The sequence below is a fragment of the Anoplopoma fimbria genome, chromosome 9 (assembly GCF_027596085.1).
Source record: "Anoplopoma fimbria isolate UVic2021 breed Golden Eagle Sablefish chromosome 9, Afim_UVic_2022, whole genome shotgun sequence".
Lineage (NCBI taxonomy): Eukaryota > Metazoa > Chordata > Actinopteri > Perciformes > Anoplopomatidae > Anoplopoma > Anoplopoma fimbria.
In genome coordinates, this window is record NC_072457.1 from 38,349 (window position 1) to 56,043 (window position 17,695).

Sequence of the window (17,695 nt, forward strand, 5' to 3'; positions counted from 1 at the left end):
CATCGCTGGTCGTTTAAAGTCTCTCCAAAACCGTCCAATCAGAAGGAACCGCCCCGGCTGGCACGCATCATCAGACACCACGAGGAACATGGGAAACTGAGGCACCACGAGGATCATGGGAAACTGAGGACTGAACTTCACTCAGTTCTGAAGCTGAAGTTTGAGGAAATTCTCAAACAGATGAAAAGAAACAGAATTGAATTTATTTTCATATCTGGACTTGTGTAGCAAAGATACAGGTTCAGGGCGAGTTTAGCTTAGCTTAGCACAAAGACAGGGATCAGGGGGGAACTGCTAGCCTAACCTAGCCACCAACAGTCCTAGCAGAAAGTGTCGAAGCTAAATTAATCTGTGTGTGTTCATGAAATATTTAGTTAAAGTTCTACTATCGCTGGCAATCTAAACGCTAGCATGCTAAATGCTAGCATGTTAGCCAGCAAGCCAGGAACATGCTGTCTTCTTCCCTGTATTGTGTTTACTCCCACAGGCATTTAGTTCTCATGTTGAACATCTCTTCATTCAAAGAAAGTTACTGAAGAGGAAAATAACTTAGTTATCTAGCGGTTAGCTTCTTTAGTCTACTAAACCAAGCTAACTACAGGATGGACTTGTGACTAGCTGGTTAGCTAAAAAGCAAAGTAAGAGAAGCTAACCCTAAGCTAGCTGGACCAAGAAGCTAATATTTCGGTCTCTAACAAGACGATACAGTATCAGAGGAGCTACGCTACATTTTCCCCATGCTTGCAGTCTTTGGGCTAAGCTAGGCTAAACACGTCCTACGTACTGGACACACAGAGACAGATGTCCAAGCGAAACATCTGACTCACAGATACTTCAGTCCACCATCGAGGCTTCTACTGCAGGAGGAAATGAAAGTTCATATCCGAAGAAAACATTTAGTAAAAACTGATTCTTCAGACAAACAGGAACCTGTTAGTGGTTTCTGGTGATGTTCCTGAACCTTCATGAGCTACCGCAGACACACACACACACACACACACACACACACACACACACACACACACACACACACACACACACACACACACACACACACACACACACACACACACACACACACACCATTTTTCCCTTAAGGGTCCCGACAGCTTCAGGATTCAGACGGTCCGGACGAAGAGCGCTGCTCTTCTGCGTCTACCTGAGCTCAAACATCTGGACTACTGCTGCCGTCGGAACGTCTAAACAAAGTTCTCCACATAGTTCTCTACAAAGTTCTCTACAAAGTTCTCTCTCCATGAATGAAAAGAGTTTTGGTTGCTAAACTTAAAACAGACAAAAACATCCCCAGTCCCTTTGTCAGGTGTTCATGATTTAAGGTAGTTCAGGTGAAACAGAAAGCCGTGGTCGTACTGAAGAGGAGAGAGTAGCTGAACGCGGTGATCCGGCAGAAGGAGGACGTGCTGCTGAGACCACAGAGGACTTCATGGTCTCCACAGTCCCTCGATGGATTCCACACTGAGACCACAGAGGACTTCATGGTCTCCACAGTCTCTCGGTGGATTGTCTGATCCAGACAGCACTAGTAACGACATGCAGCAGAATCTCTGCAGGTAAAAGACAAACGTCCAGGTGAGGTGTTGGATCCACAAACAGAACGAGGACAGAACAGGACAGGAGACTGCAATGGGTCTGCAAAGCTTCTACCACTAGGAGAGCTGGCGGTTGGCTACTTATTGAGCACTTGATGATGGTGTTGATGATGGTTGTGGTGGTGGTGGTGGTGGTTCGTTTGGAGGCGTCCCCTAGGCTGAGCACAGAGACAGCGGTGTCAGCATCAGTTTTGACCCCTCAACAGGTCGAGTCCCGGCGACCTGCCATCGGGATCAGGAGTCAAGACACGAGTGCGAACGGAACGAAAAAAACAGCCGAGGCACGCATTTTTAAACCCCGCCCCCAACCCTGAGAAAAAAATCAAACGAAGAAAAAAGAAAAACGTTTGGCTTTGTGGTAATGTACAGTGACTTCCTGTGGAGACAGTTTGGTGTCCATCAAGTTTCCACAGACGTGCAGGACTGGATGTTGGCGACCCGGCGCCGGCGTCAAAGGTCAGGGTCAAGTCTTCCAGCTGGGGGGGGGAGGAGCTAACCGTGTCAGTCTGTGTGTGTATGTGTGTTTCTGTGTGAAGTGATTCTGAATGTGTGTGGGTGTAGACCCTCGACTAGCTCCGCCCCCTCCCTATAGCTCCACCCCCAGCTACTGGTGGACCTCGTTGGCAATCAGACTGTCCTCCCCTGACTGAAAATCCGCCTCGTTGATGCTGTTCCCTCCGTTCAGCATCTCCTCGTCCTGGGACGACCCTCGGTCCTCCTCGCCGCTGACACCGCCTGGCTCGTCTGAGTTTGGGTCCTGGAGTACCTGGGCGATGTACATCTGCTGCTGCTGCTGCAGCTGGAAAACAAGAGAACACAACGAACAGGTCAACCGGCGGGCGAGACAAGATCCTGACAGAGCTACAGCAGGGTCTACGACAAGTCAACGAAGAACTTATTGTGATGGTTCAAAGGCCGTATACGTCTCTGGTGTCGACCTGTCAATCAGTGTGTAGCCCCGCCTTAAAGCATCCCCTGCTTTATGGTCTGTTTGACTGTAAATGGAGCATCATTTACTAAATGAACATCATGCTGTATTGAAGAAGACTTGAAACTAGAGATTGAGACCATAAACTCATGTTTACAATGTTTACTGAGGGAATAAATCAAGAGAGAAGTAGAGTCATTTTCTCATAGACTTCTATACAACCAGAGGAGTCGCCCCCTGGTGGACAGGAGAGAGAATGCAGCTTTAAGACAGGAAGCATTGACTTCCTGCCGCCTGCCAACAACCTCAAGAAATTAGTATTTTGTGGGATTGAGAGTTCATGACCCGCCCTACTCTGCCTCTGACTGTTGGTTGTTTTGGTTAAGGTCAGAATGTCTGGGTAAGCCAATCAGAAGTAGCGAGGGTCATGACCTCGCCATCCAAGAAAAAGAAATATTGGGAACTACACTTAATTTGTAAGCTAACAATCTCAAGTGCTCGAGCTACTTTGTTGACTAGCTTCTGGTTAGTTGGATCCACTCACCTGAGATTTTGTGGTCGGGGAGGACGAGGGACGAGCTGGACGTCCGTTCTCGACAGCGTCCACGTCGTTCTCCTTGGTGTCGATCTGAAATAGAAGCACAGAGTGAGTACTGAGTGGTCTGATGCTAACGTTTCTGTAGCAGCGTTAATAAAGAACGTTCTAGTACCTTGTAGTTGTGAGCACTGAGGTACTTGAAGTGTCCGAAGCAGACGTGAGACAGACAGACCACGATGGTGACGATCAGCACCACCAGAGTGAACATGGAGGTCGGCGTCTCGAAACCTGATGGCATGTTAGCAGTTAGCATTAGTTAGCATTCAGCTCCAACAGTAGGTGTTTGTTGATTTATAGAAAAACAGCTTACTATTATGGTTTGTTGTGTTTCTAATTTGTGTGAAGTTTTTTTAACTGACTTGATTGGTTTTTGTCTCTACAAACTTGATTGGACTTGTTTATACTAACTAGATTTCTCCCAGCTGACTTGATTGGACTTGATTCAATCTGTCTCTACAGACTTGGATGGACTTGTCTATACTAAATTGATTGGACATGTCTTAACTGACTTGATTTGGACTTGACTGAGTACATGCCGGTGGTGTCGCGGTCTGTCCAGCAGGGGGCAGGGCTTACCTGTGCGTACGGTGGAGAAGAAGAGCAGCCAGAAGAGGCAGAGGATGGGCGCGGCTACCACCTGGGTGACGGCTCCCGAGTGGATCTTCTTGTCCAGTTTGGACGGCAGGTAGGCGTAGTACATGTTGTACCTGTCCACCAGGTGCTTCAGCAGCATGTACATCAGACCTGCAGGGGCACAGGTGATTCAGCAAATAACTCTCAGAAGTATAAATATGTATAAATAACCAAAATGAGACTGACCGAAGGGGACGATGATGGGACAGGTGATGCTGTAGGCCATCACCACCGTGAAGACGTTCATCATCCAGGCGTACGCCGCTCCGAACTGAAACTCATAGGCCTGGTGCTGCAGGGACAAAAGACAACGTCTTAAACAGGACAGAACCACAAGAGTCTAGTCCTCTTAGTCAGAGTCTAGTCCTCTTAGTCAGAGTCTAGTCAGAGTCTAGTCTTCAGTCAGAGTCAGTCCTCTTAGTCAGAGTCTAGTCCTCTTAGTCAGAGTCGGTCTCTTAGTCAGAGTCCTCTTAGTCAGAGTCTAGTCTCTCAGTCAGAGTCTAGTCCTCTCAGTCCTCTTAGTCAGAGTCGGTCCTCTTAGTCAGAGTCTAGTCCTCTTAGTCAGAGTCTAGTCCTCTTAGTCAGAGTCTAGTCCTCTTAGTCAGAGTCGGTCCTCTTAGTCAGAGTCTAGTCCTCTCAGTCAGAGTCTAGTCCTCTTAGTCAGAGTCTAGTCCTCTTAGTCAGAGTCTAGTCCTCTTAGTCAGAGTCTAGTCGTCTAGTCTCTCTTAGTCAGAGTCTAGTCCTCTTAGTCAGAGTCTAGTCCTCTCAGTCAGAGTCTAGTCCTCTTAGTCAGAGTCTAGTCCTCTTAGTCAGAGTCGGTCCTCTCAGTCAGAGTCGGTCCTCTCAGTCAGAGTCTAGTCCTCTCAGTCAGAGTCTAGTCCTCTTAGTCAGAGTCGGTCCTCTCAGTCAGAGTCTAGTCCTCTTAGTCAGAGTCGGTCCTCTCAGTCAGAGTCTAGTCCTCTTAGTCAGAGTCGGTCCTCTTAGTCAGAGTCGGTCCTCACCCTCTTGACGTTGCGGCGGTCGGCGGCGGAGCGGGCCAGGCACAGCCGTATCATGTACATGAGCAGACCGGGGATCCTCAGCAGGTCCATGGCGTTCCCGATGAACGCAGAGGCGATGACGTAGTTGACAAAGAACGCTCCGTTATCCGGCAGGAAGACGCACCTGAAGGGGACACAGCAGCTCATTAGAGCCCAACGTCCTTCTACTGACCAATCAATCAAACTTTATTCATACTGAAAGGCTACAGGAAGTCCAGGCCTGTCAATGTCAAAATAAATTACAAAAAAAGTGTGTAACTTGACGCACGACATCAGTGGCGACGCTGAGGAGTAACATGTTATCTACATGGAAATATAAATGACTCACTCAAACCGGACTTTGGCATCAGCCAGGAACTTCTTGTCAAAGAGCCAGCGGAAGAAAACATCCAGACTGGAAAACAGAGAGGATTCAGTGAGGACAGCGGAGGTCAAAGGTCACTCAGGGATGGATTCTTCCAGCAAACTGTTTCTATTACCTGCTGAGTCCAAGAGACGGCAGCAGCAGAACCATGAAGATCAGGAATGTGTAACATTTATGCATCGTCGTCCTGTTTTCTCCAGACCTGGAGACACAGAGGAGGTCAGATCAGGGTCAGATCAAATTGGGTCAGCAGTTATTGGGCAGGTAAATCCACAAAACGACTTTGGCATCAAATGCTAAGAAAGAGGTACAGAGCATAAACATTACATCAAACAAAATAATAAATAAAATACTCTGTTTACTATTTCATGGTCAGATGGCGCTTGACCTGGACTTGACTTAAGGCCATATCCTCGGTTTGGACTTGTCTCAACTGACATGAGTCCTAATTAAGACCTGGACACATGGTCATTTTTGGTTGCTTGACTTTTTCTCTTTCGGCTTAATCTGATCTGGACCTGTTTTAAGCAACGTGTCTCAACTGGCTCTTAAATGAGACGTGTTTGGACTGGCTGGACTTTACTTGGACACAAAAGTTTAACTAACAACTCTGTGTGCTGGTATGAGTCGTAGTTCTGAAGTATCATAGTACTGATGCTGTATCGTAGTACTGATGCTGTATCATAGTACTGATGCTGTATCGTAGTACTGATGCTGTATCGTAGTACTGATGCTGTATCATAGTACTGATGCTGTATCGTAGTACTGATGCTGTATCGTAGTACTGATGCTGTATCATAGTACTGATGCTGTATCGTAGCACTGATGCTGTATCGTAGTACTGATGCTGTATCATAGTACTGATGCTGTATCGTAGTACTGATGCTGTATCGTAGCACTGATGCTGTATCGTAGCACTGATGCTGTATCGTAGTACTGATGCTGTATCGTAGTACTGATGCTGTATCGTAGTACTGATGCTGTATCGTAGTACTTGAAGAGGAGCTGGAAGAGGAAGCAGCAGTGTTACCTGGTCCAGTGAGCCTCGAAGAAGGCCGAGTAGTAGACGATGGTGGGCAGCAGAGCAGAGAAAGCCCAGAGCAGCAGAGTGGGGAAGAACTGAGTGACGATGGGATTCTGTGCAAACAGCCAACAAACGCAGCAGAGAGTCAGAGAAGAAGAGTCATCATCATAACAATAAAACAAACATCATTTCAGACGATCCGCTCAGCTAAACATAAAGGCTGGTTGTGGTCTCTTACGTTGAGGTACTCCACCGGCTTAGTGACGTTGAACTTGTCCATGGTGGAGATGATGATGGCGGGCGTGGTGAGGAAGAAGAGCAGGAGAAAGAGGATGCAGTTGATGATGAAGCAGCGGATCCACCAGGAGATCCCACCCAGCGACAGGTGCTCCCTGCAGGAAGAAACCAGGACACGTCAGCGGAGGCTGAAGGGTATGTTTGTTGGTGTTTGCTGGTGTTTTAGGCGGGTGGAGCTTGTGGACTCACCAGCGGACATTCTGCGGGTCAGGTGCGTACGAAACGCTCCAGTTGTAAACATGAAGAGCCTCGCTGAACTGAGAGGACCGAGGCTCCTGACGACACCGACAACCCTGGACCTGACAGGCGTTAAAGTCCTTCAGAATACTGTGAAAACAGAGGGGGTGGAGTCAGATTGGGGCGGGGTCGGAGAGAGGAGGCGGGGTCAGATATAGGAGGCGGGGTCTGACTAGGTTCCATAAAAACCTAGTCAGAAACTTAACAAAAAGTATTCTTTGTGAACAAAACGTGTTGAAATCAAATAAAGTATTCATTATTTTGATGTAAATAAAGCGTGTCGCTCACATGGCGGTCATGCTCTCGTTCTGGAAGGTGACGAAGGCCATGCCCAGCGGTTTGGTGTGGACCTTCTCCTTCTCCTTCCTGTACTCCTCCTTCAGCTTGGCCTCCGTCTTGGTGTAGTAGCTGACCGCCTCCTCCTGCAGGACAAATGCTAACATGCTAACAGGCTAACAGCACACCTCCTAACCCTGAACAAAACATTCAATCAGACCAGTTTCACTGATGGATCCAGATTAGTTTATTATTCAGCCCAATAAATGTTTGGTTGATCAGCCCACGATAAAACAAAAACCATGTTTGGTACGATGAAACTTTAATCTAAAACAAAAACAGCTAAATAAAACTTTTAAAACGATGAAACTTTAACCGGCTACGATAAAATAAAAAACGGCTACGATAAAATAAAAACGGCTACGATAAAACTTTAACCAGCAAAGATAAAACTTAAACCGGCTACGATAAAATAAAAAACGGCTACGATAAAATAAAAAACGGCTACGATAAAACTTTAACCGGCTACGATAAAACTTAAACCGGCAAAGATAAAATAAAAAACGGCTACGATAAAATAAAAAACGGCTACGACAAAATAAAAACGGCTACGATAAAACTTTAACCGGCTACAAAACGGCTACGATAAAACTTAAACCGGCAAAGATAAAACTTTAACCGGCAAAGATAAAACTTTAACCGGCTCAGTATGTGCGAACAGAGCGTTAGCATTAGCGTTACCTCTTCACAGCCGGTGATGGCGCAGCAGCAGAGGTGTCCACAGGGTTTCGGGTTGATCATGGTGGGAACGTGTTCCTTGGCCATCAGGTCGGTGAAGAACTTCTTACTGCGCTCCGTCTTCTTCCTGACAAACACAAACACACAGAGAACGTGAGGATAAAAGAACCACACTCCTTTAAATGACCCTTGATGTTGACAAAAAGCCAGAGTGCTTCCCAGCATGCACTGGGCCTGCGTCTCTGTCTCACCTCTCTGCGTTCAGAGACATCAGTTTGGCCACGTTGTAGCAGATCCGAGCCTCCAGCACCGTGCAGTTCTCATACGCCTGTCTGAAGAACAATGAACACGTTACATGGTTCAACTGAAGACCTATAATTAAATATGTAAACCAGAAAACATTTTGCTCATTTTAACTTCACGTCATTAGAACATTATTATTAAGTGTTATTCTGATCCAGGTCTTGAATCAGGACTGTCCTCTGATTATATAAATATTTCAATAATTATTTCGTATTTGGAAATAAAACTAAATATAAAGACCGAACACAAAACTAAACTAATTTACTGAACCTCCAGATTAAACTGAATATCTCATAAAATAAACATTAAAAAAATACATTAAATAAACAATATGTGTACATTAATTTTTTTAATTAGTATCAATTTCATGTCAATAAATGTGAAAACACATTTTAAGAGATTTAGGACTTTTGAGAGCATTTAATGGAGCAGAATGATCATTTACATGTGAAGAAGAAGAAGAAAAAGGAGGAGAAGGAGAAGAAGAAGAAGTAGAAGAAGAAGAAGAGGAAAAAGAAGAAGTAGAAGAAGAAGAAGAAGAGGAAAAAGAAGAAGAAGGAGAAAGAGAAGAAGAAGAAGAAGAAGAAGAAGAAGAAGAAGAAGAAGAAGAAGAAGAAGAAGAAGAAGAAGTAAAGGAGAAGAGGAAGTAGAAGGAGAAGACGACCAGTGAACTTACTCAAAGTGTTGTTTGATCTGACTCTCCTCGGCGTATTTGGAGATGCCGTTGATGAATAAAGTTCGCTTCACCTGAAGACATGAAGCAGGGATTAAAACAACACAGATCTCATGTTTCTTTACTTCCTGTTTAAAAGCTAATACATTTATTTTATTGTGAAATCTGTGGGAGGCCTTTACTGTGAAACAACCACAGGAAACGGTGACAAACACTTGACCGGTCACACAGTGAGCGTTGTTGGCATGACAGGTGCGCTTGTTATCCTCACCAGGTCGTCCTCCTTGTAGTGCATCTTGGAGGTGTGTCTCCTCATGCTGTAGACCGTCAGCAGCAGATACATGAAGGCAAACGAAGTGTGCAGCCACAGCAGGTTGGTCCTGAACACAATCAATCACATCAATCATCTTATTGATCCACACACGTCTCTGATCATCAATCATCTTATTGATCCCACACCATGGAGGAGGTTCCTCAGGTCCATTCAGACATGAAGAGAAGTTCTCTCAGACATCTGACTGACAGTAAACATCTGAGGCAGATATCTGATATCTGATGATTTCTATTGATCTATGGTGATTATCTATTGATATCTGATGATTTCTATTGATATATGGTGATTATCTATTGATATCTGATGATTTCTATTGATCTATGGTGATTATCTATTGATATCTGATGATTTATATTGATCTATGGTGATTATCTATTGATATCTGATGATTTCTATTGATATATGGTGATTATCTATTGATATCTGATGATTATCTATTGATATATGGTGATTATCTATTGATATCTGATGATTTATATTGATCTATGGTGATTATCTATTGATATCTGATGATTTATATTGATCTATGGTGATATCTGATCATTTCTGATTATATCTGATATCTATTGATAGATGATTTTGGATATCTGACGATTTCTGATGATTTGTGATAATTGTTTCTATTGATTTCTATTGATATCTGATGATATCTGATATTTTATGATATCTGATGATTTGTGATGATATCTATTGATTTCTGAAGGTTTCTATTGATTTGTGATGGTTTGGTGGACTCACCCAGACTTCAGGTTGGCTATGGTGGTGCGTCCGAAGCTGTAGGCGTTGTTTTCTGGAACAAACAAGCAGAAATCATCAGGAAACGATTGGGACTGATTCCTGCTGTAGTTAGAAGGAACATGAAGTTATTAGGAACATTATGTACTTTGTGTACTTTATACTGCAGTATTTGTGTTTTAACGTATATTATATTAATACAATATAATCAATCAAACAATCAATGATTATGTTAAATACTGATTAGGTAAACTTTATTGTTCTCTGGGGGATTTAAGAAGCTACTCAGCTGTAAATAAAGTCTAGAATGACTAACAGCTGCAGCACCTACAGACCTACAGACCTACAGACCCACAGAACTACAGACCTACAGACCTACAGACCCACAGAACTACAGACCCACATAACTACAGAACTACACACCTAAAGACCTACAGACCCACAGAACTACACACCTAAAGACCTACAGACCTACAGACCCACATAACTACAGAACTACACACCTAAAGACCTACAGACCTACAGACCTACAGACCCACAGAACTACACACCTAAAGACCTACCTACAGACCTACAGACCCACCTACACACCTAAAGACCCACAGAACTACAGACCCACAGAACTACAGAACTACACACCTAAAGACCTACAGACCTACAGACCCACATAACTACAGAACTACACACCTAAAGACCTACAGACCTACAGACCCACATAACTACAGAACTACACACCTAAAGACCTACAGACCTACAGACCTACAGACCTACAGAACTACACACCTAAAGACCTACAGACCTACAGACCCACATAACTACAGAACTACACACAGACCTACAACTACAGACCTAAAGAACTACAGACCTACAACTACAGAACTACACACCTAAAGACCTACAGAACTACAGAACTACACACCTAAAGAACTACAGACCTACAGACCTACAGACCCACAGAACTACAGACCTAAAGACCTACAGACCTACAGACCCACATAACTACAGAACTACACACCTAAAGACCTACAGAACTACAGAACTACACACCTACAGAACTACAGAACTACACACCTAAAGAACTACAGACCTACAGACCCACAGAACTACAGAACTACACACCTAAAGACCTACAGACCCACATAACTACAGAACTACACACCTAAAGACCTACAGACCTACAGAACTACAGACCCACATAACTACAGAACTACACACCTAAAGAACTACAGACCTACAGAACTACAGACCCACATAACTACAGAACTACACACCTACAGAACTACATACCCACAGAACTACAGAACTACACACCTAAAGAACTACAGACCTACAGAACTACAGACCTACAGAACTACAGAACTACACACCTAAAGAACTACAGACCTACAGAACTACAGACCTACAGAACTACAGACCTACAGAACTACAGACCCACAGAACTATAGAACTACAGACCCACATAACTACATACCTACAGAACTACACACCTAAAGAACTACAGACCAACAGAACTACAGACCTACAGAACTACAGACCTACAGAACTACAGACCTACAGAACTACAGACCTACAGAACTACAGACCTACAGAACTATAGAACTACAGCCCTTCAGACCTACAGAACTACAGAACTACAGACCTATATAACTACAGATCCACAGACCCACAAACCTACAGACCCACATAACTACATACCTACAGAACTACACACCTAAAGAGCTACAGCCCTTCAGAACTACAGACCTACAGAACTAAAGACCCACAGAACTACAGACCTACAGAACTACAGACCTACAGACCCACATAACTAAAGACCCACAGAACTACAGACCTACAGAACTAGAGAACTAGAGAACTACAGACCTACAAACCTACAAACCTACAGACCTAGATAACTACAGACCCACAGACCTACATAACTACAGACCCACAAATCTACAGACCTACAGACCTATGTATCTACAGAACTACAGACCTATGGACCTACAGACCTACAGAACTACAGACCCACATAACTACAGACCTAAGTATCTACAGAACTACAGAACTACAGACCTACAGAACTACAGACCCACAGAATTACATACCTACTAAACCACAGACCTTTCAGAATCACAGACCCAGAGACCTACAGAACTACAGACCTACGGAACTACAGACCTTACAGATCAACAGACCCACAGAACCACAAACCTTCAGAACCACAGACCTACAAACCTACAGAACTACAGACCCAAATACCTACAGACCCGAAGATCTACAAACCTACAGACCTTTAGACCCACAGAACCACAGACCTACAAACCTACAGACCTTTAGACCTAAAGACCCACAGAACCACAGACCTACAAACCTACAGACCTTTAGACCTAAAGACCCACAGACCTAAAGACCACAGACCTACAGAACCACAGACCTACAGACCTTTAGACCTACAGACCCACATACCCAAAGATCTACAGACCTACAGACACACCCACAGACCTATACCCACAGACCCAAATATCTACAGACCTACATACCCACAGACCTAAAAACCTACAGACCTCGAACCAACAGAACTGCAGACCTAAAACCCAACAGACCCACACATCCACAGACCAACAGATCTACAGACTCACAGATCTACAGACCTACAGAACCACAGACCTACAGACCTACAGACCTACAGACCTACAGAACCACAGACCTACAGTTCTGACTGCTGTTACCTTCTTTAGAACGAGGTCCGGGGACTCCTCGGCTTAGGAAAGCATCTTTACTGATAATTCTGACTAAAACCAACCAGACATAAGGAGAGAACACTGTGAAGAGTTCAACCTACAAACTGTTTAAAGTAACAGTGTGCAACGTTTGGAGGTTTCATTAATATAATATCCATAAGTATGTGTTAATCAGTGTTTAATCACATGAAACTAAGAATTGTAGAGTTTTATTTATCTTAGAAAAAGCCATTTATATCTACATAGGGAGTGGATCGTCCTCTGTGGAGTCCGCCATCTTGTACCGCCATGTTTCTACAGCAGCCCAGAACGTCACTGGCTTTAAAGAGTCTTTCTCGTGTTACGTAATGATGCGTTTAGGAACCCGGTACTAACTGACCCCGTGCTAAATTATTAAAGATCATAGTATTGATAAGCCCAGATGTTACTGGTGCTTTTTATTAGTACTTTATCATTTTTATGTCAAATGATTTTGGAGTAAAAAGACAATTCTTTATCAATACATATGTGAACATGTAAACAAAAGTGAAACCTAATTCAGTCGGCCACTGCTGCTTTGTCCACAGAATCATAGCATGAACATTTGGCAAAAGCTTTTTTTAGTAATGCTGACGAGACAAAGCAGCAGGAGGACAGAATGGTGTCCTCCTGGTTCTCACCCAGAAGGTCTCCAGAGAAGTTGACGGGCAGAACGATGCCGACGGAGAGAACGCCGACGACCACCAGCAGACCGATGATGTGGCGCTGGAAGGACAAGTAGTGAACGGCATCCTCACCACACTTCTCCCGGATCTCCTCATCCCTGCAGGAGGAGGAGGAGGAGGAGGAGGAGGAGGAGGAGGAGGAGGAGGAGGAGGAAGACAAACCAGTTTATTGTTCACTGAACCTGATCCAGGATCTGAAGCTACGTTAGTGAATGGACCCATGTGACTGTCAACATAAGATGATAATAATACATTTATTATCATCATCATTAAAACTATTATAAAAATGATCCTTATTAATTATTATTATCATTATTATCATCATCATCATCTTATTATTATTATTATCAGATGTTACTCACTTTATTCTAAAGATGGCCGTCAGCCACGAGCAGAAACCCTGCAGGTACAAAGACAGAAAATCAGAAGGAGGAGACAGTGAGGAGGAGGAGGAGACAGTGAGGAGGAGACAGTGAAGAGAGGAGACAGTGAAGAGGAGGAGACAGTGAGGAGGAGGAGGAGACAGGAGAAGAGGAGGAGACAGTGAGGAGTGAGGAGGAGGAGGAGGAGGAGACAGTAAGGAGGAGGAGGAGACAGTGAAGAGGAGGAGACAGTGAAGAAGAGGAGGAGACAGTGAGGAGGAGGAGGAGACAGTGAAGAGGAGGAGACAGTGAAGAAGAGGAGGAGACAGTGAGGAGGAGGAGGAGACAGTGAAGAGGAGGAGACAGTGAAGAAGAGGAGGAGACAGTGAGGAGGAGGAGGAGACAGTGAAGAGGAGGAGACAGAAGAAGAAGGAGGAGACAGTGAGGAGGAGGAGGAGACAGTGAGGAGGAGGAGACAGTGAAGAAGAGGAGGAGACAGAAGAGGAGGAGACAGTGAGGAGGAGGAGGAGACAGTGAGGAGGAGGAGACAGTGAAGAAGAGGAGGAGACAGTGAGGAGGAGGAGGAGACAGTGAGGAGGAGGAGTGATGAAGGAGTCCTCACGTTGTCTCTCTGGTCGAAGTCGACGGAGGAGGACACGGAGGTGAGGCGTTCGTAGCGGTCGGGCGTCTCCGAGTGCATCGCCGAGGCAACGCTGTGGACACAGACAGGAAGCAGTCAGCTGACCTGTTAGCTGTTAGCATGTAGCCTCTCTGACCTTTGACCTCTGTGTCTGACAGCCGATTGGACCTCTGAGTTGAGACACTGAAGACAGAGAGAGCTAACAGGAAGTAGAAACACAAACATCAACCTGCTTCTGGGAAGGTGTTTCCAGGTGTGTTGAGATAAAACTTTATTTACACGGACGCTGCAGGACAAAGTGGAGAAGTGCAAAGAGACGTCGCTCTCTTTGAAACCCTTTCAGGGAGTTCCAAGCTCAGCACCGCTAACAATGAGTCAGCTAATGCTAGCGTTCACATTACTGATCACCTTATTGATTAACTCTGTGTTAACCTACGTTACTGCTAAAAGCCAAGAGGGCGTTTCCATTTAAAGAACAAATAAAAGTTATTTTATTTGTTCTATAAAGTACATTTAGCTAAGAATACTTTTTACTTAAACTTCAAATGTGAATGCAGTACTTCTACTTAGGTAAGGGGCCTACTTCTTGCACCTCTGGTTGTGTGGGGTTAGCTAACTAGCTAGCTAGCACGTCACTGGTTGGACGACACACTGAGCTACAAACACACACACAGCCGTTACCTTTTCACCGGCTCATAGTTAACTCTGTCTCGTCTCCAGCTGAATATACGTCAGAACATGAAGAGAAGTATGGAGCAGTGTTAGCATCATACCTGTTAGCATTACTTCTGTTAGCATCACATCAGAGAGTGATCCAGACTCATTCAAATAACACACTCTCTCTCTCACTCTCACTTACACACACACTCTCTCTCTCTCACTCTCACACACACACACACACACACACACACACACACACACACTCTCTCTCTCTCACACACACACACACACACACACACACTCTCTCTCTCTCACTCTCACACACACACTCTCTCTCTCTCACTCTCACACACACACACACTCACACACTCACTCTCTCACAAACACACACACACACACACACACACACACACACACTCACTCTCTCACAAACACACACACACACACACACACACACACACACACACACACACCGTGAAATAAAGAACCAATCAGAGAGCAGAACCCTGTTAATGAAACCAGAGGAGGAGGAGGAGGACAAACCAGACATACTATTCCCGCTCCTCCAGGCCGCTGAGACGCTTCTTCAGTCTTCAGGACGGAAACAGAGAGAGAATCACAAGCTGCTGTGAGAGTGTCGCCGTGACAACGACCAGCCGCAACACCAAACATCTGGACCGTATTTCATCTACGTCTACAGGAAGTCATTTTACTTTCCAGTGAGACGACACACCTGTATAAATATGTAACTTATATATATCATTTATAATGTCATGATGTCTGTTGGGTTCACAGAGTCGTTGTTAAACTTCAGTCAGGAGTCTGAACGGACATCGTGGAAGAACTCTAGTGAGGAACGCAGAAGCTGTCAAACTGCCAACATTTGAATCTACACAGGTGATTTGTGGAGCCAAAGTCCAGAGTTTAAAGAACCGGTATGAAGAACTTTGAAAGGTTTCTATTGTTAGTAATTTAATATCATAAACTATGTTCTTTATATCACCTGAAGATAAGAGTCATTTCATTTTATTCTCCTTAAGGACACAACCTTTATGTTTCTACAGCAGCCCAGAAAGGACAAACCAAACCCCGACTCTAGAGAGAAACATTCACATGTTCACGTTTTTATGTCGGCCATCTTGGTTCTACACTTTGCACAGTGACAAGTTTGCATTGGTTGCAATCTGCAAACTCACCACTAGATGTCTCCAGATCATACACAGCGGCTTCGTGAAACAATGACTAAATCATTCTGTGACTTCCTGTTCAGACTGTTGGTCCAGCTGAGTTTTTCACACCGTGACACTGTTTGTTACCGCACTGATGAATGAAAGGTCAAAGGTGAGTTTACCTGTCGGCGTCGGTGACCAGCGCCAGGCGGCCGTAGTCCCACGCGACCTTACGTAGAATGGAAAAGACGAAGAGCAGCACCTGCAGAAGAAGAGAGAGGAGGACTTCCTGTTAGAGAGCCCCTGATGCTGTGGGTCAGAGGTCGGAGGTCACGGACAGAAACGCAGTAAAAAGTGTGACGTCACTGTGAATCAATCTTTAACGCCGGATGGAACATCGGTATGTGGGTCAATCCATGGAGCTGCAGGATTGATTTTTCCAATAGTCAGTGAACATCACAGCAGAAACACTCTGCAGCTCCCACAATGCAACACTGTGTGCCGTACTGAGCGCGTGAGGTGGCGGCAGTGACTCACCAGGAAGCACATGAAGTCGAGGGCGAGCACGGTGGGCACCCCCGAAGGGCAGGCCCTGCAGCACCGTGCTGCGGATGCGAGCCGAGTAGCAGTAGTCTTTGGACTCGCTGTGGGCGGAGCAGTTGTCCAGGCCGCTGCACGCATGACCGCCGCCGTACATCGCCATGGTAACGATCAGCAGGGTGAGCATGCTCACTGCCGCATCCTCGCAGAGAACCTGGGGGAGAAAAACAGACACGTTAGAAAAGGTGACCTTCAACCTTTAGCTCAGCAGCACACGGAAATCAATCAGCTAATCAATGATCAGAACCATCCGACTGTTTCCTAGAACCAGAGATAAACCAGAGGTTCTCCTCCAACGACCAGTCAGGTCACATCATGTCTGTCATCATCATAATTTGTATTTCTGCTTTTATTCTCTTTATTATAATATACATTACATTACAGTCATTTAGCAGACGCTTTTCTCCAAAGCGACTTACAGTCAGTAGTATATTACATATCATTCACCATCAGACTCTACCTAACATTCATCATGCAGTCCACACCGATGGCAAGCCTTCAGGAGCAACTTAAGTGTCTTGCCCAAGGACACATCGACTGCTGAAGCCGGGTATTGAACCACCGACCCTCTGATTGGAGAACTACCTTGCTCTCCACTACGCCACAGCCGCCCCAATATACATTCACTGCTGCTGTGATTGTTAGAAATCATTATCATTCTGTTGTTACCATGTTGTTATCATGTTGTTACCATGTTATCATGTTGTTACATGTTGTTGTCATGTTACCATGTTGTTATCATGTTGTTACCATGTTGTTACCATGTTGTTACCATGTTGTTATCATGTTGTTACCATGTTGTCATGTTTCATGTTGTTACCATGTTGTTATCATGTTGTTATCATGTTGTTACCGTGATGTTACCATGTTGTTACCATGTTGTTACCATTTTGTTATCATGTTGTTACCATGTTGTCATGTTACCATGTTGTTATCATGTTGTTATCATGTTGTTACCATGTTGTTATCATGTTGTTATCATGTTGTTATCATGTTGTTACCATGTTATCATGTTGTTACCATGTTGTTATCATGTTGTTACCATGT

General features: G+C 44.7%; 1 protein-coding gene across 1 annotated transcript; it reads right to left on the minus strand.

The window, feature by feature from the left end:
• Window positions 1-1,096: 1,096 nt before the first annotated feature.
• LOC129095836 (CSC1-like protein 2) lies at window positions 1,097-16,775 on the minus strand. Its single transcript, XM_054604416.1, is given in 23 exon segments — window positions 1,097-2,409; window positions 3,083-3,166; window positions 3,249-3,364; window positions 3,713-3,880; window positions 3,956-4,061; window positions 4,771-4,933; window positions 5,138-5,203; window positions 5,289-5,375; window positions 6,204-6,310; window positions 6,436-6,589; window positions 6,684-6,821; window positions 7,020-7,153; window positions 7,749-7,872; window positions 7,997-8,077; window positions 8,725-8,795; window positions 8,993-9,101; window positions 9,794-9,845; window positions 13,173-13,315; window positions 13,580-13,617; window positions 14,202-14,292; window positions 16,231-16,310; window positions 16,586-16,622; window positions 16,624-16,775. Coding segments are annotated over 23 exon segments (2,496 nt in total). The 3' UTR covers window positions 1,097-2,214.
• Window positions 16,776-17,695: the final 920 nt, after the last annotated feature.